At 41.7% G+C, this 25,367-nt stretch overlaps 1 protein-coding gene across 5 annotated transcripts; it reads right to left on the minus strand.

Annotated features, from left to right (window-relative positions):
• Positions 1 to 14,571: 14,571 nt before the first annotated feature.
• On the minus strand, positions 14,572 to 24,998 carry LOC145862400 (uncharacterized). Of its 5 annotated transcripts, XM_082966365.1 has the most exons (4): positions 22,611 to 22,744; positions 22,448 to 22,517; positions 18,467 to 18,632; positions 14,572 to 16,980 (listed from the first exon to the last, which is right to left on the minus strand). In XM_082966365.1, exons 3-4 carry the CDS (start codon positions 18,489 to 18,491, stop codon positions 15,155 to 15,157), a joined length of 1,851 nt encoding a protein of 616 aa, XP_082822491.1. In that variant the 5' UTR covers positions 18,492 to 18,632; positions 22,448 to 22,517; positions 22,611 to 22,744; the 3' UTR covers positions 14,572 to 15,154. The 5 variants fall into 5 exon arrangements, with proteins under 5 accessions (XP_082822491.1, XP_082822484.1, XP_082822489.1 ...); XM_082966358.1 differs by lacking the exons at positions 22,448 to 22,517; positions 22,611 to 22,744 and adding an exon at positions 24,859 to 24,998; XM_082966363.1 differs by lacking the exons at positions 22,448 to 22,517; positions 22,611 to 22,744 and adding an exon at positions 24,859 to 24,995 and having other exon boundaries at positions 18,479 to 18,632.
• Between the last annotated feature and the right edge of the window lie 369 nt (positions 24,999 to 25,367).

Below are 25,367 nucleotides of genomic sequence, written 5' to 3' on the forward strand. Positions count from 1 at the left end.
CTCCGGGAGTACCACACCATGATAGCTGCCATGGTCCTCCCGGACCAGGAGATTATAGAGCGGAACCCGCGACTGAAGCCGGGACCCCCCAGGGTCTTTGATGCAGACTTGAAAGCCACATATGGCTCCCTCTGCTCTCTTGGCCGCTTTACCAACGTGGCTATGCTACTGAGGTCATGCGGGGTGCAGTATGTCCTCCAATACCTTCTGATAACCAGGCGGCGAATCGCATCTCTGCATGTCTGTCAGACATATCAGTGTGGATGACGGATCACCACCTCAAGCTGAACCTCGGCAAGACGGAGCTGCTCTTCCTCCCGGGGAAGGACTGCCCGTTCCATGATCTCGCCATCACGGTTGACAACTCCCTTGTGTCCTCCTCCCAGAGTGCTAAGAACCTTGGCGTGATCCTGGACAACACCCTGTCGTTCTCCACTAACATCAAGGCGGTGATCCGATCCTGTAGGTTCATGCTCTACAACATTCGCAGAGTACGACCCTGCCTCACACAGGAAGCGGCGCAGGTCCTAATCCAGGCACTTGTCATCTCCCGTCTGGATTACTGCAACTCGCTGTTGGCTGGGCTCCCTGCCTGTGCCATTAAACCCCTACAACTCATCCAGAACGCCGCAGCCCGTCTGGTGTTCAACCTTCCCAAGTTCTCTCACGTCACCCCGCTCCTCGGCTCTCTCCACTGGATTCCAGTTGAAGCTCGCATCCGCTACAAGACCATGGTGATTGCCTACGGAGCTGTGAAGGGAACGGCACCTCTGCGTTCATCCACCTCTGGCCTGCTGGCCCCCCTACCTCTGAGGAAGCACAGTTCCCGCTCAGCCCAGTCAAAACTGTTCGCTGCTCTGGCACCCCAATGGTGGAACAAGCTCCCTCACGACGCCAGGACAGCGGAGTCAATCACCACCTTCCGGATACACCTGAAACCCCACCTCTTTAAGGAATACCTAGGATAGGATAAAGTAATCCTTCTAAACCCCCCCCCCCCCCCTTAAAAGATTTAGATGCACTATTGTAAAGTGGTTGTTCCACTGGATATCATAAGGTGAATGCACCAATTTGTAAGTCGCTCTGGATAAGAGCGTCTGCTAAATGACTTAAATGTAAATGTAAATGTAAATACCTGCAGTCTCACTTGGATGAGGGCTTTGCAGCCTCTACACTGAGAGGGTATTTGGCCGCTATATCTGCCTGCCATGTGGGGTGGATGGACAGGCCAGTGGGGTGCCATCCCTTGGTCTCCAGGTTTATGAAGGGGGTTCGTCGCCTGCGCCCAGCTAGGACGCTCTCAATGGCGAGCTGGGATTTGGATGTGGTCTTGGCAGCTTTGGCAAAGCCGCCTTTCGAACCGTTGGAGTCTGCCTCCCTGAAACACCTCTCTACGAAGGTGGATTTTGTGGTACAAATTACTTCTATGAAGGGGGTGGGTGAGCTCCATGATGAGGGTGGGTGAGCTCCATGCTCTTTCAGTAAGTTCTGAGTGCTACCGGATGGACCCCGGTGGGAGGAGAATATCTCTTCGCCCCAACTCTTCATTCCTTCCGAAAGTTCTGTCAGACAGGCATGTGAACATCCCTTTTATCCTGTCTGCTTACAACCCCCCGGGAGTGGCGGAAGAGTCTGGCCCTCCCTCCTGCATGCTGTGCCCTACACGGGCACTGGCTGCCTATGTGGAGTGGACACGGGCAGTGAGAACAACAGACCAGCTCTCTGCTATGGTGAGACAGTCCTGGGGGCTGGGTTATCAAAGCAGAGGCTCTCTCACTGGATCATGGACACAATTACGACAGCATACTTCCTGGCTGGCAGGCCAGTGCTGGGATCTGTGGTGGCACAGTCAACAAGAGGTGTGGCTGTATCCTGGGCTCTACTGAGAGGAGTGCCCCTCGCTGATATCGTTGCTGCTGCCAGCTGGGCTTCCTCTTGCACCTTTGCTAGGTACTATTGGGTAAATGTGGCACCTTCCTCTGCAGTTGCTTCAGTGATCCTGGGCATCACCTCCCCTTCCGGGGACTGTGCCGGGACCCACCTTCCACATTGACGGCCCCTGAGTCTCGGTCCCGCGCTGGGACTTCGCCGCTTGCTGGCCGGGTCCCTCAAGCACCGACTAAATCTGGTACGGGTATACCAATATATTGGAGTGATCCAATATAGTGAAACATAACGAAGGTTACGTATGTAACCACGGTTATGTGAGCTTTATGGATCACTCCAATCCTCTACGGTGCTAGAGGCACCTCAAAAATGATGTAGAGAACGTGTGTCGCGGCCATGGGTTTTATATTTGGGGGCGGACCCCAGCCATGACACAGGTGTACACGGGAGTTAATCTGTAAGTCCTCACCTTGGATGTATCCCTCCGCCGCAGAGTGATACCAATATATTGGACATATCCATATAGCTCACATAACCATGGTAACATACGTAACCTTTGTTTTGTTGTTTTCAGTAGTCCCCTGTTACTGTCAACCCTGTTACTTTATTTGGCACATAGTATAGTAACATTTTAATTCAATGTCTTGAGATAATAAACATGTTTTCCTAAGTTGAACATGTGCTCTTTATGACAGAAAACCATTACAATGAGCCTGTCCTCCTATATCTCTGCCCACAAGCCTCCTCTGGGGGAAAGAAGGACAGGGGACAGTGGGGTGACCATCTACCAACTACCAACTCCTGTCCAGGAGAGCTACTGCTGTGCAGGCTTTAGTTCCAGCCCTGCAGTACACATTAGATTCAGCCTGCACACTCCTGGCATGTCTTAAATTAGGTAGGCCGCAATACACACATTTAGATATATCACAGGGTAAATGTATTGTGTGTGGACATGTATACTGCTGTATTGCCAATACATACTATTCATATGTATTATTATTATCATTAATAATCATTTGTGATTTCTGAGAATGTGTTTGTTTATTTATTTATACTTCATTTTGGGCTCCCGAGTGGCACAGCATCTCAGTGCTTGAGGCGTCACTACAGACAGCCTGGTTCGAATGCAGGCTGTATCACAACCGGCCATAATTTTGAGTCCCATAGGGCGGCGCACAATTGGCCCAGCGTCGTCCGTGTTTGGCCGGTGTAAGCTGTCATTGTAAATAAGAATTTGCTCTTAACTTACTTGCCTAGTTAAATAAAGGTTAAATAAAAATATTTTAAAAATTCACCATAGTTGGCCCATAAGCAATGTCTCCCAGTGTAGATCTCCCATTTGGACCAGATCTGGCCTGTCTAATGCTTCACATTGCCAGTGTACAGGTAACTGCCAAAATAAAGGAAACACTTCAGTAAATAAGGGATACAAAGTATATTGAAGGCAGGTGCTTCCACCCAGGTGTGGTTCCTGAGTTAATTGAGCAATTTTGGCTACACTCTTAGAATAGTGGACCACAATGGAAACAAGTCTTTGACTTTTTGTGAGTATAATCTTCGTCAATGTATTGGTTGCCTGGTGTGTCTTCTTTATGTATTTTAAATTGTCAAATTACTATTATAAAAAAATATATGATAGAGCAATCTGATGCCCATCTGGAAACTCGATAATGTGTTGCGTAACCATTAGTTACAATGCAACATCTGCAATGTATTCGGCCTGGAACCTTCTAGTACCATGTCTTAATGAGGAAGGAAATGACATAAGCCCTGACTACATTTAATATGTATACCACATACTTAGTTCCTGTTTCCATACTGCCAGTAAGTTGTCTTACAAAACCTCTCCACTTCACTCTGTAAGTACACTTGATGATATCTTATAATATAGTGTTTGATAGTATGTTTTTAGTGATGAACAATACACTGAGTGTACAAAACATTAGGAGCACCTGCTGTTTCCATGACATAGACTGACCAGGTGAATCCAGGTGTCACTTGTGAAATCCACTTCAATAAGTGTAGATGAAGGGGAGGAGACGGGTTAGAGAAGGATTTTTAAGTCTTGAAATAATTGAGACATGGATTGTGTGTGTTTGCCATTCAGAGGGGGTATGGTAGTAGGTGCCAGGCTCACCGGTTTGTGTCAAGAACTGCAATGCTGCTGGGTTTTTCATGCTCAACAGTTTCCTGTGTGTATCAAGAATGGTCCACCATCCAAAGGACATCCAGCAAACTTGACACAACTCTGGGAAGCATTGGCGTCAACATGGGCCAGCATCCCTGTGGAACGCGTTCGAACACCTTGTAGAGTCCATGCCCCGACAAATTGAGGCTGTTCTGAGGGCAAAAGGTGGTGCAACTCAATATTAGGAAGGTGTTCCTAATGTTTTGTACACTGTGTATATTCTGTTAATAATTGATCTCAATGCTACAGTCAGGATTGTAAGAATTAAATGGATTTGAAGCAATAAATGAATAATTATGTGTATACAGTGCTATGGACAGATCTTACCTCATTTGATGTATAAGGTGTAGTAATTCACCAGCTATAGTTGACTACCTTCATGTTGCTAAGGCTGTAGGGTGGGAGATGCAACAACCGCCTTGAGAACAGCACGAAGTGTGTTGGTGGTCTTTCTCTGGTCTGTGGTAGGTATGGTCTCATTCATAACTTTTCAGTAATCATATTTCTCCTATCCTTTGCTATCCAATGTATAGACATTTACAAATTGCTATATAACAATTCACAATAAGTAGCTTCCGAAGGTTTTTCCTGGTGTGCATTGTTCATTTCCTTGTTCATATTCATAGCTGTCCCAAGCAGAACAAATATATTTAAATATACTTAAATTAATATATTTTATTACATTTAAGTATGTCTGTGACAAATATACCTAAGTATATTTAAAATGATCTAAATTGGAGCAATTTTAAAGAAATAAATTACATGTATTTTATTTGCATTATGTATATTAAATACATTTAAATGATCTATTTTGGCACACATTGGCACACATTTTTTGTACTTCAGTATATTCTTAGTATATTAGATAAAGAGCAAAACAAGTACTTTGAATACACCTTAATCAACCCCTGTGTGTTTCAATGGCATAGGCTTAAAGGTAATTCAACACATCAGGTATCCACTTCCTGTCAGAAAATGTCTCAGGGTTTTGCCTGCCAAATGAGTTCTGTTATACTCACAGACACCATTCAAACAGTTTTAGAAACTTTAGGGTGTTTTCTATCCATATATAATAAGTATATGCATATTCTAGTTACTGGGTAGGATTAGTAACCAGATTAAATCGGGTACGTTTTTTTATCCAGCCGTGAAAATACTGCCCCCTAGCCCCAACAGGTTAACAAGAAATTTGGAATGGTTGAAAAGCGAGTTTTAATGACTCCAACCTAAGTGTATGTAAACTTCTGACTTCAACTGTACATGTATTTAGATGTCTTTATATTTTTTCAGTCGTGGCAAGAAAGGAGATACATGGACAGCATATCTAAACCTGAGTCGAGTAAAGGTAAGGAGGGTTCACCTAGGGAGCTCCTACATTGGCGGCACGTAGCCTAATGGTTAGAGCATTGGGCCAGTAACTGAAAGGTAACTGGATTGAATCCCCGAGCTGGCAACATAAAAATCTGTCGTTCTGCCACGGAGCAAAGAAGTTAACCCACTATACCCTGAGAGCTGAAGACGTGGATGTTGATTACGGCAGCCCCCTGCACCTCTCTGATTCAGAGGGGTTGGGTTAAGTGTGGAAGACACATTTCAGTTGAAGGCATTCAGTTGTACAACTGACTAGGTATTTCCCAACACCTCTGAATCAGAGAGGTGCGGGGGGCTGCCTTAATCAACATATTCGGCACCCGGGGAACAGTGGGTTAACTGCTTTGCTCCAGGGCAGAACAAAATATTTTTACCTTGTCAGCTCGGGGATTCAATCCATCAATCTTTTGTTTACTGGCCCAATACTCTAACCACTAGGCTACCAAACTCATCATTTCAAATGCATCTATAACATCTGATACAAGTATTCTATATGTATTAGGTACTACTACGGTGGTAGCAGGTGACCCCTCCTTTAATAATCAGATTTCATAAATGTACAGGGTCCATTTTGACCCAAGACAACAATCCAGACTAAGAATTTACCAAAGGTCAGATCATAATGAATACTAGTATTATATGGACAGAGTCAATATGATCCCAGATCAGCACTCCTACTCTGATGGTGAATTCTCTCTCTCCGATAATCCTTTCTATAATTTCAGATTGACCCCCTGATCTATGATTCGTAGATGTGGGTGAGTGGACTTGCAGATCTGGGACTAGCCTAGCAACAGCATCTCTTCTCAACTATTGGCAAGGATTTATTTGACATCCAATCATCATGAGAGATGCTTTATTCTGCATTAAACACTTCTATTGTGGTCCCTCCTCAATATATTACAGGAGAGGTGAGCACCTATCAGTTCCTGCTGCTGTCCTTCACCCCTCAGTGCAGACTTCTGACCATCGCTTAGGCCAGGAAGAATTCAGCCAAGTTCATCGCCATGCAACGCACTACTGATTGAGGTAGACTGTAGTTTGAATAGCAACTGACTGACTGACAGGCAGGAAGACACACACACACTCACATTTGACCTTTCTAAATGTAACGTAATAATCGTCAGAAGACGTACAATAGAGAATGATTATATTCCTTCAGGGGACAGAGCTGTAAGGGAGCTGTTGCATGTTTGAAAATGTAGAGAAGTTCATTCTTGAAAACATTATTTTCTATATTAGTTTAGGGTTTATCAAATCCTGACCTGAAGTGTGCCTTTCAACTAATCTATTTTGTTTTCCAACCCTCAGGAGACCATGAGAAGGGAGTAGGCCACCTGACCAACACCATTGCTGTGTGTGGTTAAAACCTCTCTAGGCTAGGCGTGCCGCTAGCGACCCACCTCGACAACATCCGGTGAAATTGCAGAGCGCCAAATTCAAATGACAGAAATAGTCATAACAAACATTCATAAAAATACAAGTGTTATATATCGACATAAAGATTAACTTCTTCTTAATCCAGCCGCTTTGTCAGATTTCAAAAAGGCTTTACGGCGAAAGCATACCATGCGATTATCTGAAGACAGCGCCCCGCTTACAAAAGCATACAAACATTTTCCAACCAAGTAGAGGAGTCACGAAAGTCAGAAATAGCGATAAATGAATCACTTACCTATGAAGATCTTCATCTGGTTGCAATCACAAGGGTCCCAGCAACATAACAAATGGTCATTTTGTTCAATAAAGTCCCTTTTCATATACCAAAAACTCTGTTTTGTTGGCGCGTTTTATTCAGTAATCCACTGGCTCAAAGGTGGTCAAAACATGCAGACGAATAGATCATAATAGTACCGGTAAAGTTTGTCGAAACATGTCAAATGATGTTTATAATTAATCCACAGGTTGTCAATTGTCTAAATAATCGATAATATTTCAACTGGACAATAGCGTATTCAATAGAAAGGAAAAACAACGAAGGGCGCACACACAGTCACGTGCACAAACCAGTACTGCATGATTCCCCAGTCCCCTGACAGAAAGGTCTCATTCTTCTTCATTTTTCAGAAAACAAGCCTGAAACAATGTCTAAAGACTGGTGACATCTAGTGGAAGCCATAGGAACTGCAATTTGGGCCCTAACCCATTAGATAATCAATAGGCTTTCAATGAAAAACCACTCACATCAAAAAATCCCACTTCCTGGATGGATTTTTCTCAGGTTTTCACCTGCCATATCAATTCTGTTATACTCACAGACATTATTTTAACAGTTTTGGAAACTTTAGAGTGTTTTCTATCCATGCATATGCATATCCTAGCTTCTGTGCCTGAGTAACAGGCAGTTTACATTGGGCACCTCATTCATCCAAACTTCCCGATACTGCCCCCTATCCCAAGGTTAAGTTTGCTGATGACACAAATAGTCTGATCACCGACAATGACGAAACAGCCTATAGGGTGGAGGTCAGAGAACTGGCAGTGTGGTGCCAGGACAACAACCTCTCCCTCAGTGTGAGCAAGACAAAGGAACTGATCGTGGACTACAGGAAAAGGTGGGCCGAACAGGCCCCCATTAACATCGACGGGGCTGTAGTGGAGCGGGTCGAGAGTTTCAAGTTCCTTGGTGTCCACATCACCAACGAACTATCATGGTCCAAACACACTAAGACAGTCATGAAGAGGGCACAACAAAACCTTTTCCCCCTCAGGAGACTTAAAAGATTTGGCATGGGTCCCCAGATCCTCAAAAAGTTATACAGCTGCACCATCGAGAGCATCCTGACCGGTTGCACCACCGCCTGGTATGGCAACTGCTCGGCATCTGACCATACAGAGGGTAATGCGTACGGCCCAGTATATCACTGGGGCCAAGCTTCATGCCATCCAGGACCTATATAATAGGCGGTGTCAGAGAAAAGCCCATAAAATTGTCAGAGACTACAGTCACCCAAGTCATAGACTGTTTTCTCTGCTACCGCACGGCAAGCAGTACCAGAGCGCTACCGGAGATGGTGTTAAGGACCAAAAGGCTCCAAGCCATAAGACTGCTGAACAATTAATCAAATGCCCACTGGACTATTTACATTGACAACCCTCTCCCCTCCATTTGTTTTGTACTCGCTGTTTATTATCTATGCATAGTCACTTCACCCCTACCTACATGTACAAATGAGGTGCAATAGTGATACTAAATGCAGTAGACTATGAAAAGGACATTCTGAGACAACTTAGTGATGATGAATTTTACAAAAGACTCCCAAAGGACCCTACTAATCAATTCAAGTCTCTGATCCATGATAAATTGTAAAAATTGTTGAATGAAGTGGAAATTACAAAGACAGAATATGAGCATATGAAAGTTGACTGCCCAACCACACCTGTAATATACACTCTACCCAAAATTCACAAGAGCATGACACCACCTATACCAGGCAGGCCCATTGTGAGTAGTAATGGATCTCTGACAGAGAATATCTCTACCTTTGTAGACCATTTTGTGAGACCCTGGGTGATCTCCCTCCCCACGTATACTAGAGACTCTATTGATTTGATCAATTTTTACAAATCTGTTGTCCATATACCTGAAAATTCTATTCTGTGTACTTTTGATGTTACCAGTCTATATACTAACATCCCCCATCAGGGCAGTCTAGAGGCCCTCATGTTCTACCTCAATAAACGTCCTCCTAATGCTCTACCCAGCACCAATTGTATTGTGGACTTGGCTGAACTGGCACTACCCTCCAACTATTTTCTCTTCAGAGGAGACTTCTTCCTCCAGACCAAAGGGACAGCGATGGGGAGCACTATGGCTCCTAATTATACTAACCTATATCTAGGAATGTTTGAAAAACAGGTGGTGCTGAATTCAGACCTTAACCCTTTTCTCTCCAATATTCTCCTAATTTGGAGATATTTGGATGACATTTTCTTGATCTATACAGGCACCCAGGAAGAACTTTTGGAAATCCATGCTTATCTTAACTTTATGAATGAACACCTTCACTTCACCATTAACCTCTGGACGGGCTGACATCCAGTTTTAAAATCCTATCGCCATTTGCATAACAATTTTTTATTTTTTTTAAATTCTTCCAAATATAGGACTATTTTATATCGTTTTATAGATACACCTCTCCTGAATCGAACCACGTTGTCCGATTTCAAAAAGGCTTTACAGCAAAAGCAAAACATTAGATTATGTTAGAGGAGTATATCGTAAAAGTAGCCACATAGCCATTTTCCGACCAACCACATGCATCACAAATAACCCAAAAACAGCTAAATGCAGCACTAACCTTTGACAATCTTCATCAGATGACACTCCTAGGACATCATGTTATACAATACATGCATTCTTTTGTTCGATAAAGTTCATATTTATATATAAAAACAGCATTTTACATCGGCGCGTGACGTTGACTATTTTCCCTCAAATGCATCCGGTGAAACAGCGCTACAATTTACTAAATTACTATTCGAAAACATTTTTAAAATGTAATACTGTCATTCTAAGATTTATAGATTAGCATCTCTTGAAAGCACCTGCAATGCCAGATTTAAAAAGAACTTTACTGGGTAATCACACTTTGCGATAAAAGGGGATGCGATACTCAGAAAAATAGGCTAGCAATACAGGTCAGCGCCATCTTGGAACAATCGCATATCAAATCTAGTCTTGTATACAATTGTCAATAATCCCTTACCTTTGATTATCTTCATCAGAAGGCACTTCCAGGAATCCCAGGTCCACAACAAATGTATTTTCGTTCGAAAAAGTTAATCCTTTATGTCTTCTTGTTAGCGCGTTCTGAAGGCTGCACCAAAAGTACCGTCGTGCGCGGGACTCCTCTCTTACCAAAATGGATTATTTTTTAAATTTAAGTTCGTTCAAACATGTCAAACGTTGTACAACATAAATCTTTAGGGCCTTTTTCAACCAGAGCTCCAATAACATTCAAGGGGGACGATTGCATTGTCTTTCAAAACGTTTCGAAAGGGGAGGGTAGCCAGGGGCGCCGGCGTCATAATGGTGATGGCCCTCCCCATGTGACCACGTTCCACAGACTCTCATTCTGTCAGTTTTCACAGTAGAAGGATCAAACCACTTTGTAAGACTGGGGACATCTAGTGGAAGCAATAGGAAGTGCTCAATGAACCATATCTCACAGTGTGATTTATAGGCAAAGTGATGAAGTTGAGTCCGCAATTCAGAATTCCACATCCTGTTACGATCTGTCTCTGGGTTTTGACTGCCATATGAGTTCTGTTATACTCAGACACCATTCAAACAGTTTTAGAAACTTTAGGGTGTTTTCTATCCACAAGTATTAATTATATGCATATCCTAGCTTCTGAGTTTGAGTAGGAGGCCGTTTAAAATGGGCACGAATTTATTTCAAAAATCGCTGTAGCGCCCCCTATCCTAGGCGACCGTCAAGAGGTTTTAACTATGACCTATCACAAATCAGTTTTCTTGATGTGATGGTTATTAAGGACAAACATCCCTACAGATCTCTATAGGAAACCTACGGACAGGAATACCCTCCTTAGAGGTGACAGCTTTCATCCACGTCCACTTATTAAAAGTCTACCTATCAGCCAATTCAGTCGTATCAGAAGAATATGCAGCTCTGATGCTGCTTATCAGAGACAGACCACGGACCTCACACAAAGATTAAGGAAAGGGGGGTACAAAGACAATTGGGTAAAACATGCCAATGATCGTTTTGAAGGACTAACACAGTTGGAAAGCTTAAAACCAAGAGAAAAAGAAAAAGCAGAACATGTCCCATCATGCTTTACCCAATTCTCACCATTGGGGAAGGCATTTAAGGACATATAAGGAAGCACTGGTACATTATTGATACTGACCCACAATTGAAACCCATTTTTAAATATCCTCCACGTATGGTTTTTAAAAGACCCCCAAACATGAGAGATACTGTGGTTAAATCTGATTACCCACCAGAGAAAAGGGAAAAAAATTTGGACAAGGTTCCGGAGAGTAATTACAAATGTGGCCGATGTGCTCAATGCAGCTTCACGTACAAATGCAACTCATTTACACACCCCTGCACAGGACAAAGATTTAAGATCAAGGGCCTGATTACCTTCATGTCCACCAATGTTATTTACATGTTGACATGTCCTTGTGGTCTGTCTTACATAGGGAAAACCCATAGAAGCCTTAAGACACGGATCAGTGAGCACCGCAGCAATATACGGACAGGTGAGACAAAAAATCCGGTTGCTGCTCATTTTGTACAAGCTGGACATCCTTTTAGTTCTCTGAGATACATTGGAATAGAAATGGTGAAGATGTCCTGCAGGGGAGGGGACATTGAGAGGAAACTTCTTCAAAGGGAATCTTTCTGGATCCACAGGCTCAACACATGGTCTCCTCTTGGCCTTAAAGAGGAGCTTGACTTGAAAACGTTTTTATAGTTTCAATAATTCTAAATTGTGTTTTTTTTAATCCTAATTGAATTTTGAATGTGTATGTATATTACTATAAATATTTATGACATTCTCTGTGTATGATCATATATTTTGATACATTGAATGTTAATATTGTGAAACTGTTATACATTTTTTAACTCCTGTTTCAGGAAGTGATGTTACAGAGTACTGCCCCTATATATAGGACCTTCCACGCCCACCTGGGATATGGATGCCTGTTGAAGACCTAAGGGTCGAAATGTAAATAAATATCACCTGGGAGCATGAGCAGCAGTGTGCGGCGTTTTCCTTTCTTTTTTCCAAATGTTTTATTTCTACAATTTCCAAAAGAACCAAACAAAAACATATTTACTTTTTTACGACACGTGTTTGTGCCGTCATGTGTATTAGTAGCACAATTTCTAACCTATTTGCATTATTTTTCACTTGTATACTTGTATATTAACTTCTCTATTGATGTTGTTTTTAAGTTTTCACAGACTTTTCTTAGTGGATGTACAATCGGCGCAAATTGAATTATGGGGAGTTTCAGGCCCCGGAGTGAACATAATTGCACACTCGTAATGCTGACTAAAAATAAGGGCTGAGGGGCTTACATTGCAAACTTCCCTTGCTTGGCAAATCATTTGGATCACCCCCCAAGATGGCGACGGGGGTTCCCCCAAGGGCATAAGGTGAGGGTAAGTGGGGAAGGGTGTGTCTTTTAAGTGTTTGGGCCGCAGCCTTGGTATTCTCTGAACCAGCTTCATGAGGTAGTCACCTTGAATGTATTTCAATGAACAGGTGTGCCTTGTTAAGAGTTAATTTGTGGAATTTCTTCCCTTCTTAATGCGTTTGCGCCAATCAGTTGTGTTGTGACAAGGTAGGGTGGTATGCAGAAGATAGCTCTACTCGGTAAAAGACCAAGTCCATATTATGGCGAGAACTGCTCAACTAAGGAAAGACAAACGACAGTCCATCATTAATTTAAGACATGAAGGTCAGTCAATACGGAAAATGTCAAGATCTTTGAAAGTTTTTTCAAGTGCAGTCGCAAAAACCATCAAGCGTTATGATGAAACTGGCTCTCATGACCGCCACAGGAAAGGAAGACCAAGAGTTACCTCTGCTGCAGAGGATAAGTTCATTAGAGTAACCAGCTTCACAAATTGCAGCCCAAATAAATGTTTCACAGACTTCAAGCAACATCTCAACATCAACTGTTCAGAGGAGATTGCGTGAATCAGACCTTCATGGTCGAATTGCTGCAAAGACACCATTACTAAAGGACACCAATAAGAAGAAGAGACTTGCTTGGGCCAAGAAACACAAGCAATGGACATTAGACCGGTTGAAATCTGAGATTTTGGTGAACGGATTATCTCCGCATGTGTGGTTCCCACCGTGAAGCATGGAGGATGTGTGATGGTGTGGGGGTGCTTTGCTGGTGACACTGTCTGTGATTTATTTAGAATTCAAGGCACACTTAACCAGCATGGCTACCATAGCATTCTGCAGCGATACGCCATCCCATCTGGTTTGCGCTTAGTGGGACTATCATTTGTTTTTCAACAGGACAATGACCCAATACACCTCCAGGCTCTGTAAGGGCTATTTGACCAAGAAGCAGTGATGGAGTGCTGCATCAGATGACCTGGCCTACACAATCGCCTGACCTCAACCCAATTGAGATGGTTTGGGATGAGGTGGACTGCAGAGTGAAGGGAAAGTAGCCAACAAGTGCTCAGCATATGTGGGAACGCCTACAAGACTGTTGGAAAACTATTCTAGGTGAAGCTGGTTGAGAGAATACCAAGAGTGTGCAAAGCTGTTATCAAGGCAAACGGTGGCTACTTTGAAGAATCTATAAAGAAAAACCCTTGAATAAGTAGGTGTGTCCAAACTTTTAACTGGTACTGTTCATAAAATGTACTTAACAAACTATAGTTTTGGCAAGTTGGTTAAGACATCTACTTTGTGCATGACGCAATTAATTTTTTCAACAATTGTTTACAGACAGATTATTTCACTTATAATTAAATTCCAGTGAGTCAGAAGTTTACATACACTGAGTTGACTGTGCCTTTACACAGCTTGGAAAATTCCAGAAAATGATGTCATGGCTTTAGAAGCTTCTGATAGGCTAATTGACATAATTTGTGTCAATTGGAGGTGTACCTGTGGATGTATTTCAAGGCCTACCTTCAAACTCAGTGCCTCTTTGCTTGACATCATGGGAAAATCTAAAGAAATCAGCCAAGAACTCAGAAAAACATTGTAGACCTCCACAAGTCTGGTTCATCCTTGGGAGCAATTTCCAAACATCTGAAGGTACCACGTTCACCTGTACAAACACTAGTACGCAAGTATAAACACCATGGGACCATGCAACCGTCATACCGCTCAGGAAGGAGACGCGTTCTGTCTCCTAGAGATGAACGTATTTGGTGCGAGAAGTGCAAATCAATCCCAGAACAACAGAAAAGGACCTTCTGAAGATGTTGGAGGAAACAGCTGTTATGCAACTGTTATGCATCTGTTGGTCACAGATCCCTTAAAAAAAACGGTAGTCAGTATCTGGTGTGACCACCATTTGCCTCATGCAGTGCAACATAAGATAAAGGATTGAATGTATTTTTCAATACATGTCTCGTGGAAATTACTACCAAGGACTGTCAAACTTAAATGCATCATTCTTTATTATCAGCAAGCTGGAGAGGTTGCAACAAACTTAATGCACCATAGTACACTTCGGTCGGGAGCTCTTTCGGGGCAGTCCCGTTAGTTCTCTTATATACTGCTTACACAGACAAGTTATATTTGCATGATTTACATTATTCATCATTAACGTTTGGTTCCTGCATGTAACTTATAGAACATATTCTGGACGTTCTGCCAAAATGTCTGAGGGGGTCATGACCATCTCCCCCTCACATCTCTACCCAGCACCTACAGGAACCAATGATTGTATGAGACAAGCAGTACAATTCAAGGCTCTCCCTTCAGACAACATTTCCCCCACACATGAATATACACCTACTAGTGGTGAAACATTTTATTATACATTATTTAATGGATAATATGAGTTAAGAAAATAAAAGATACAGCGCTGAACACCCCCACCCCATCCCACACACAGCACTCCTACTCCAAGACACTTGATACATATGGATGCAGAGCTGCATATTATGCTACACAGGTTACCATGGCAATCAGACTTAGTAAACTGTTAGAGAATGGGAGACATGACTCTTAACATGTTTTCTATTTAAACTTACTTAGGGATCTGGAACCAGTGCCAGAGAGGAGGGAGATGAAAGAAAACGTTTGTGCTTTCTGGTGTTTTTTCAGTGACCCTGAACCAGCAAAGCTCTTTCCACATAGACAGGAGTAAGATTTCTCTCCTGTGTGTATTCGCTGGTGTTTAGTCAGGTTTCCTGATTGACTGAAGCTCTTCCCACACTGACCACAGCTATAAGGTTTCTCTCCTGTGTGTAAGCGCTGGTGTGTAGTCAGGTCTCCTGATCGACTGAAGCTCTTCCCACACTGATCACAGCTATAAGGCTTCTCTCCTGTGTGTATGCGTTGGTGTGTAGTCAGGGCTCCTGAATGATTGAAGCTCTTCTCACACTGATCACAGCTATAAGGCTTCTCTCCTGTGTGTATGCGTTGGTGTGTAGTCAGGGCTCCTGAATGATTGAAGCTCTTCTCACACTGATCACAGCTATAAGGCTTCTCTCCTGTGTGTATGCGTTGGTGTGTAGCCAGGATTCCAAATTGAGCAAAGCTCTTCCCACACTGATCACAGCTATAAGGCTTCTCTCCTGTGTGTATGCGTTGGTGTCTAGTCAGGGATCCTGAGTGATTGAAAATCTTCCCACACTGATCACAGCTATAAGGCTTCTCTCCTGTGTGTATGCGTTGGTGTGTATTCAGGGATCCTGACTTATTGAAGCTCTTCCCACACTGATCACAGCTATAAGGCTTCTCTCCTGTGTGTATGCGCTGGTGTGTAGTCAGGTGTCCTAACTTATTGAAGCTCTTCCCACACTGATCACAGCTATAAGGTTTCTCTCCTGTGTGTATGCGTTGGTGTGTATTCAGGGATCCTGAATTATTGAAGCTCTTCCCACACTGATCACAGCTATAAGGCTTCTCTCCTGTGTGTATGCGTTGGTGTATAGTCAGGTGTCCTGATTGACTGAAGCTCTTCCCACACTGATCACAGCTATGAGGCTTCTCTCCTGTGTGTATGCGTTGGTGTGTATTCAGGGATCCTGAATTATTGAAGCTCTTCCCACACTGATCACAGCTATAAGGCTTCTCTCCTGTGTGTATGCGTTGGTGTGTATTCAGGGATCCTGAATTATTGAAGCTCTTCCCACACTGATCACAGCTATGAGGCTTCTCTCCTGTGTGTATGCGCTGGTGTATAGCCAGGTGTCCTGATTGACTGAAGCTCTTCCCACACTGATCACAGCCATAAGACTTCTCTCCTGTGTGTATGCGTTGGTGTATAGTCAGGTGTCCTGATTGACTGAAGCTCTTCCCACACTGATCACAGCTATAAGGCTTCTCTCCTGTGTGTATGCATTGGTGTCTAGTCAGGGCTCCTGAGTGATTGAAGCTCTTCCCACACTCATCACAGCTATAAGGCTTCTCTCCTGTGTGTATGCATTGGTGTCTAGTCAGGGCTCCTGAGTGATTGAAGCTCTTCCCACACTGATCACAGCTATAAGGCTTCTCTCCTGTGTGTTTAGTCTGGGCTCCTGACTGATTTAAGTATTTTCCACAATCAAAGCAGGTATAAGGTCCCTCCCCTGAATGAGTTCTCAGATGAGATTTCAAGGTTTTAGATGCATGCTCTAGAGTGTGAATTTGCTCATGAATTGTCAAGTCTTGTTCAGCCAAACTCTTCCCACAGTCAGAGCAGCAGTGGTGAGGTTTCTTCCCTATACCTCTATGCTGGTGTTTCTTGAAGTGTTCTGATCTGGAGAGACTCTTCTCTTTCTTGTCAGCATCATGATGTTGTTGAGGCTGTCCAGATGATAAGCCCCTCCCACTAAGAGAGCAACGATTATTGATGTCCCCTGTGAAACAAAGACATTGAATACTTAGGTTTTGCGAATATGGGTCCATAAACAGATGGCCTTCATTTCATGGAAGGACCCTTTTGCGTCCCTTTCATATTTTTCCAGGAGAAATTGTGCACCAGTATTACATTTTAAATCTGTTATTAAATAATATGAATAAAGACTTGCTAAAGTGACAAATTTCTGAATTTTGACAAGTCCCTCCGTCAACCCTGTAGAACTTCTAGAAAGATTTTAACCCAACTAATAAAATCATTTCTCCAAGTTTTACCATCTTTGAGTAAAGTTACAAGCGCAGAATAATATGATTATTGTGAAGTCAATTAATATAAGAGATTGATTTAAATGTTGACATGCTATGAAATAACAATTTCCCTAATAAACCTGTTTACATGGACACATCTGAAATCAGGCTACCTGACGGGACTTTGGCAATTTTCAGCATTTATCAATCAAAATAAACGTTCTACCACAGCGACTATGTTATTATTTTGACGCAGTATAAAGTTTGTATGTGAAAACTATTTCTAAGCTGCATACTTTCAGTTTTTCCTGAACTCACAGGACTCGGGCAAAAGAATTTAGCTGGCGCTGCTTGTGTTAGCACATGCACAGATTAAATACACCTCTATAACTCTGATTAAAGTGTTCACATGTCCTAATCATTCTAAAGATTGCTCAGAAAACCAGGTGTTTTAAAGCTGTATCCTTACTTCGGTTATGAACTTACACCAATTAAGATAAGCAGAGTAAGGTGTTTACATGACTAATGCCATACTCAGCCTACTGCCATAACTAGTTTAATGTCAAATTATGAGTGTGCATGTAAAGCCCTAGTTATTTGGTTACTTTGACAGTCATTTCTGAACATTATTTATTTCATGTAATTAGTGATTCATTTACATCTGTCCTTCATTTTAAGATCAACCCATGTTTTAATATGGTGAAACGGTTCTCTACATTTTTTGGGGCAAAAGAAACATTGAACGTCAAATCAGATTTTCTGGTTCTAGTCTTATCGATTCTATGGTGTTTTTTATAGAAAACTGAGCAAGTGAACCATTTTATCCAGAAATTGGTATGGTAGAATAATGTTTTTGTGAAGCTAGCATTACATTTTTTCACTCCCCGTGGAACAAAACTAGCTTCCATCCCTGTCATAAGCAAATTTGTGGCTGATTTAAAGGACTATTTTACCAATGTAAACTAGTGGTTTTGTTGTTTTCAGTAGTCCCCTGTTACTTTATTTAGCACATTGGCACTTACCACAGTATGTATTTTCATATAACCTCTTGAGATGGAAAACATGTTTTTATGAAATCGAACATGTGCTCTTCATGAAAGAAAGTTACAATTAGGTGAAATCCAACGTTTTTTGGGGGGGACCAAGTTACACTTCTCAAAATTGGGTGGAACTACCAAATATTTTCATCAATATATAATTTACCAATTAATTGTTACAGAAGCAGACTAATCCACACACCATGGTTCTTACTTAATGAAATCATATCTCCATGTTCCTCTTCTCGTCTCTCAGTTCCACTCTGCCCTGGTGTTTTCCTACAGTCGACCAGAACCAGCAGTAAAGTACGGAGAGGCGGTGGACCTGGGGACTCCTGGAGTGTGGAGGGGGACGGACTAGCTTTGTCCTGTTGGCCACAAGAAGTTTACAGTTGATCATTAAACCAAATATTGTATTAATTCAGTCTGAACCTCTGATTTGGGTGCATCCCTCGAATATCTCCTTTTACCTGAAATGTTCAACCGTTCACTACAACCCACAAATCTAAGAGCATTGGATTGGTGGGCATGGGCTAGTTTCCACCATATTTCTTATACCAGTCATTTCCTATCAAACAACGCGGAAGAGGAGAAGCAAGAGAGATAACTGGGCCCAAAATCTTGCTTCTGGCTTATTTGATCTTATATACATTTTCGTAACGAGTTGGTTGTTAGGAGTGTATTGGTAAAAGTAGGACACGTGACATCCCGGCAACTTTGAGGAATAAAACACTTTGTATGGGAGTAGTACCTGGTCGTCACTAGTTACCACAAACAAAGCCATAAACCACATCCATTTCTACAACTGATCTTTTTAAATGTGATTTTAACCCTAACCTTGAAAACACTAACTTTATGCCTAACCCTAAATGAATAAAAATATGATATAGATGTTCGACATTGTGGCAACTAGTGAAAACACGCATATCTGCCCTCTCATTGGCTATAATGGTCCCACCTGATCTTGCCTCATCCCGATTGCCTTCCAGCTGCGTTACAAACTCAACAACCCTCGGCCCTAAACCCTCAGCCCTTGAATTGCGTTTTACATCCGAGTGTACCTTAAAATGTCCCTTGCCCAAGCGAGGGAGAGTGAAGATCGGAGGCAACGTCCTTGGTGGAAATCTTGAAGTTTAACTTAAAAACAACCAACCTAAAGCTATCAACGTACCTAGTAAGCTAACGTATCTAGCTAGCGTCGTGGAAATATTGGTCCAATAATATTTCTCAGATACCGGAACATTAAATTAAAATAGACTATTACAAAGCCAAGCTGGTCCAAGGATCATCTGACTTCGCCAGTCTCAGCACACTCCTTTTATACAGTGTCACCCTTACTTAGTCACTCCTCTTTATGCAAAATACCCTTTGACATTTCGCCACCATTATCTTTTTGTCTCACTTCTGACTTACTTAAACCCATCTTAGATTATATTGGTGGCATCACCATAGTACATTACAACAACAAAAAAAAATATATATATATATACATATATACACACACAGTTGAAGTCAGAAGTTTACATACATTTAGGTTGGAGTCATTAAAACTAGTTTTTAAACCACTCTACAAATTTCTTGTTAACAAACTCTTGTTTTGGCAAGTCAGTTAGGACATCTACTTTGTGCATGACACAAGTAATTTTTCCAACAATTGTTTACAGACAGATTATTTCACTGTATCACAATTTCAGTGGGTCAGAAGTTTACATACACCAAGTTGACTGTGCCTTTAAACAGCTTGGAAAACTCCAGAAAATGATGTCATGGCTTTAGAAGCTTCTGATAGGTACACCTCAAATGATGTCAATTAGCCTGTGGATGTATTTCAAGGCCTACCTTCAAACCCAGTGCCTCTTTGCTTGACATCATGGGAAAATCAAAATAAATCAGTCAAGACCTCAGAAAAAAAATTTAAACCTCCACAAGTCTGGTTCATCTTTGGGAGCAATTTCCAAACGCCTGAAGGTACCACGTTCACCTGAACAAACAATTGTATGCAAGTATAAACACCATGGGACCACGCAGCCATCATATAGCTCAGGAAGGAGACGCGTTCTGTCTCCAAGAGATTTACGTCCTTTGTTGCGAAAAGTGCAAATCAATCCCAGAACAACAGCAAAGGACCTTGTGAAGATGCTGGAGGAAACAGGTACAAAAGTATCTATATCCACAGTAAACCGAGTCCTATATCGACATAACCTGAAAGGCCGCTCAGCAAGGAAGAAGCCACTGCTCCAAAACCGCCATAAAAAAGCCAGACTACGGTTTGCAACTGCACATGGGGACAAAGATCGTACTTTTTGGAGAAATGTCCTCTGGTCTGATGAAACAAAAATAGAACTGTTTGGCCAAAATGACCATCGTTATGTTTGGAGGAAAAAGGGAAACGCTTGCAAGCTGAAGAACCCCATTCCAACCGTCAAGCACGGGGGTGGCAGCATCATGTTGTGGGGGTGCTTTGCTGCAGGAGGGACTGGTGCATGTCACAAAATAGATGGCATCATGAGGATGGAAAATTATGTGGATATAATGAAGCAGAGGCCTACAAACCTGACTCAGTTACACCAGCTCTGTCAGGAGGAATGGGCCAAAATTCACCCAACTTATTGTGGGAAGCTTGTGGAAGGCTACCCGAAACATTTGACCCAAGTTAAACAATTTAAAGGCAATGATTCCAAATACTAATTGAGTGTATGTAAACTTCTGACCCACTGGGAATGTGATGAAGGAAATAAAAGCTGAAATAAATCACTCTACTATTATTCTGACATTTCACATTCTTAAAATAAAGTGGTGATCCTAACTGACCTAAGACAGGGAATTTTTACTAGGATTAAATGTCAGGAATTGTGAAAAACTGAGTTTAAATGTATTTGGCTAAGGTGTATGTAAACTTCCGACATCAACTGTACCTTCCTAATACAGGTACATGTCTAGTGGTTCCTGTAAATGATTAACTAATGTGCATGTCCAATGGCCTTCACAAGACCAGGCTAATGGTGCCTATAAATGATTAACTAATGTGCATGTCCAAAAGCCGTCAGAAGACCAGGCATGACCCAGAATGGTTAAGCCTGTATTGACTCAGCTTGCACATACACATTGGTTCTGCTTACACATATACTAATGGTAAACTCCATATCGATTCTGCTGACTACTTCTAAGAAAACAGTATAGGTACTGGAAAATCCCCAACACTAGCGCTCCTACCAGGTAGCTAGCTACAGTTACCCATAGCTGGCTAGCTAGTTTTATAGTTTGGTCATTTATTCCAATACATTTCAGAATTGCACTCCTCACTACAAAACTAAGCCAATTTACCAACACTAATATATATTTTTATAATTGCAAACTAGCTTCATATTTTTACTGAGATACCGAAAATGCAGGGTGTTGATTAAATGTGACACTTAGCGGCCACCAGATTTTGACAATGTGACTACATTTTGCAATGAATTGTGGGTCATATCAACCCCGCAAGTGACCAAAGTTGTTCACTCGCTCCTTCAAGCTAAATCGAGGGCCAACGTTAGGGAATTGGCAATCAAAGTGCATCCGGTTTCGACGGGGATACATCCAAAGAGGTTCTACCTGAAACTCAAAAGGGTTCTCCTATGGGGACAGCCGAAGAACCCTTTAAGGTTCTAGATAGCACCCTTTTTTTCTAAGAGTGTAGTGCTGCTACGCCCACTCCTCTACAACACTTCAACCGTCCAAATAATGGGAAAAACAACGTGTTTGGACTGCAGCCATTTATTTTCTTTGTTAGAACGGCCACTTAAATATCTGGTCAAGTAATGGCTAATACGTAAGAAATCAGTGAATGAATGTGAACATGTGCACACTTCATGAGGAAGGAGAGAATTAGGTCATAGTCACAGATTCCTAAACATGATTGAATGGACTGCCTTAAATGTTGCTGGAACAAGTAGGGAGCAGGTCTCGAACCCTCGACCTTCTAGCCCGAAGTCCAGCGCTATAGAAAGCCGCAAAAGCATGCTCGAGCGGTAGAGTCGATATCCGCGCTTATAAACACAGGGTCATTACAATACAAATGATATAGTTGTAGGCTACTTAAAAAAAATGTAACCGCAAATCCGATATACAAAAAAATTATATTATTTAGAATGACGGCCTATGAACAATGGATTAACAACCTTGTTCAGGGACAGATGTTTACCTTGTCAGCTCGGGGATCGGTTACTGGGCCAACGCTGTAACCACTAGGCTACCTGCCGCCCCAAACAGAACTAAACAGGAATGTGAAGGTTCAAAGATGATGAAAACTAGGCCTAGACATTTTATAAAACACAGCGGGCATATAATGTTAAAACCAGACTTACCCGACCCATTGTGGAAGCTGTTTCTTTGTATGATATGAACTGTTCGTCGCTAGCTGTCCTCGTCAACAACTTTCTGTTGTCTTGTTCTCCTTTAAGATTTTATGGCAGACTACACCTATTGGCGTATTGCCGCCACCTACTGTACGGCGGGTGAACAACAAATAAAAATATCCATCCAAAATATTTATATCGTAGGTAAAGAATTCATGCAGTACATCTCTCCATAATTGTGTCAAATCTTCATGATTTTGTTCCATTATAAATCTACTGATGTCTTGCCACAGATTCTTTACATGAATACCATAAAAAAAAGATGCAACACTGTTTCTAGGTGGTCATTACAAAAGATACAACTTGAATGTATCTATTTTTTTGTACTTCTACTTCTCCAATAAGGCATGACATAAGGTATATAGATAGATACAAAATCTTGTTGATACAAGGCAAGTACCGCTCTGTTGTTGAACGGACCAAAACAAAAACAAATCTTTACTACTGTTGAGTGAACAGCGGTAATCGAAGGTAGGTTCTGAGGGTCTTAACATGTTCCTGAATAATAAAGCAACACCTGAGGGAATGGAGACTAAAACAATTGTAAACTCTTCAGGCGTTATAGGGATCTTGTAAAGTGATAAGAATGAGTCATAATGAAGTTAAAGACCTTCTGCATTTATAAGTTGTCTCATATAAATGAAGTGAGAAGCAGATGTGGTTGAGCAGATAATGGATTTAATATACTGATCGACTGAATTCATGAATACACACCTAGTATTGTTGAAACCTTATTCTACATTATACAGTTATTTCATGGATAATAGGAGTTACTGAAATAAGATACAGCTCTGAACACCCCCACCCACCTCAACATCCCCCTCTACACACAAACAGGTTCACTATGACATTTTCCATGATGACATTAAGCCATTTAGATCAAAATGAGAATACATGGATAGGGGACCTGATCCTAGATCAGCACTACTACTCCAACACACTTGATACATATGGATCCAGAGCTGCATATTATGATACATAGGTTACCATGGTAATTAGACTTAATAAACTGTTTGAGAATGGTTGATAGAAAACATCCTGTAAAGAGTAGTCTATTGAAACTTTATTTAGGGATCTGGAACCGGTGCCGGAGAGGAGGGAGATAAAAGATGACACATTTGTGCTTTCTGCTGTTTTATCAGTGACCCTGAATGAGCAAATCTCTTTCCATTGTGGTGGACATTTTAATATTATATTATTCTACTATACTGTTAAATTAGACATACTATACTGTTTTTACTTAGATAATTGTCTATGGTATATGTTACTATTTTACTGAGAGAATTGTCTATTGTTATATGCTAATATTCTTTGCTGATACAGGCTTGTTTTGTACGCTCAGCTCATAAATCTGAGCGTACAGATTTATGAGCTGCTTGGGTGCTACCGCAATATGTGAGCTCCTGTGTTTACAATCGGCAGAAATGTAGCTATGTGGGAAGTGCAGGGAGGAACAGAGTGGTGCCGATATCAGCCATCTTGATCTACACAGACAAGCTAAATTACCTCTTACAACTCTGTTTCCAGTGGCTGTTTCTGCACATCGGCTAACTGTCAAATATAAAAGGATGTACTTTCAATAAAAGGCGAAAGACAGCTCTGTTCATTGAGCTTTCAACACTGACTATTCTTAGTGATGGTTGATTGCTTCATTTTTGCAAATCTTATAATAAATATGTTGTTTGAAGTCTCTCTTTCTATAGAATTTCTCTGACACCACAAAGACAGGAGTAAGGATTCTCTCCTGCGTGTGTGAGCAAATATTTCTACTTTTTAAGAGAAACGAGGCTGGCAGATAGGATTTAGGTCCTCGATCCCTGTTGCTGGCCCACACTCTAGTACATTAGGTGGTGTAATGTACCATAAAGTTGGACGCCAACCACCGATAAACCCCAAAGAAGAATATGTATTTTCACTGTCAGAGTGAGTATCTGGTCAAATCAGTGGAGGTGAACAAGTGCACAGTTTGGGAGGAAGTAGAGATAAATTAGGTAATATGACAGATTTCCAAACATGATATAGTTGTAGACTACTCTGCTGACGGAAAAAATATCCTAACAAGTTTTACAATCATGTTTATTTTTGTCCAGCAGTTTAAACCGAACACAGGAATGTGGAGGATCAAAGATGATGAAACTACACCTAGACATTTATACAACACAGCAGGCCTTTACTGTTAAAAGGAAACCAGACTTACCGGATCCATCATGGAAGCTATTGTTTTCTTCAGTGTTTCTTACTAAGACAAGAAATGTGTAGGCTACAGTACAGTTACTTTGTTGTCACAGAGTTCAGATAAGGATTAGGGAGTTCGCAGGGGAGAATTCCAGTCTCAAGGCTGCAACTGATGCACCCCTAGACCAGAGCAATCAAACATGTATTTAGATATTCAAGCGCAATTACGTTATGACAGCATAACGTCTCACATCATTATTTAACCAGGCAAGTCAGATAAGAAGACATTTTTATTTACAATGACGGCCTAGGAACAGTGGGTTAACTGCATTGTTAGAGGGCACTACTACAGATGTTTACCTTGTCAGCTCGGGGATTCGATTTAGCAACCTTTCAGTTGCTGTCCCAACGCTCTATCCACTAGACTACCTGCTGCCCCAGGCTAATCTTACTTCAGAAAGTTCCTGGAAAAGATTCTACCTAATCTATACAGATTGAGTAAAACCAAGAAAACGTTCAACAACACACCTT

This window comes from Salmo salar, chromosome 02 (genome assembly GCF_965601325.2).
Source record: "Salmo salar chromosome 02, fSalSal1, whole genome shotgun sequence".
Classification (NCBI taxonomy): Eukaryota; Metazoa; Chordata; class Actinopteri; order Salmoniformes; family Salmonidae; genus Salmo; species Salmo salar.

Coding starts and splice junctions, on each gene's coding strand:
- LOC145862400 (XM_082966358.1), bottom strand. Junction 16,981..18,466: donor TTCATTAAGTAAGAACCATG/GTGTGTGGATTA, acceptor TTTGTTTCACAG/GGGACATCAATAATCGTTGC.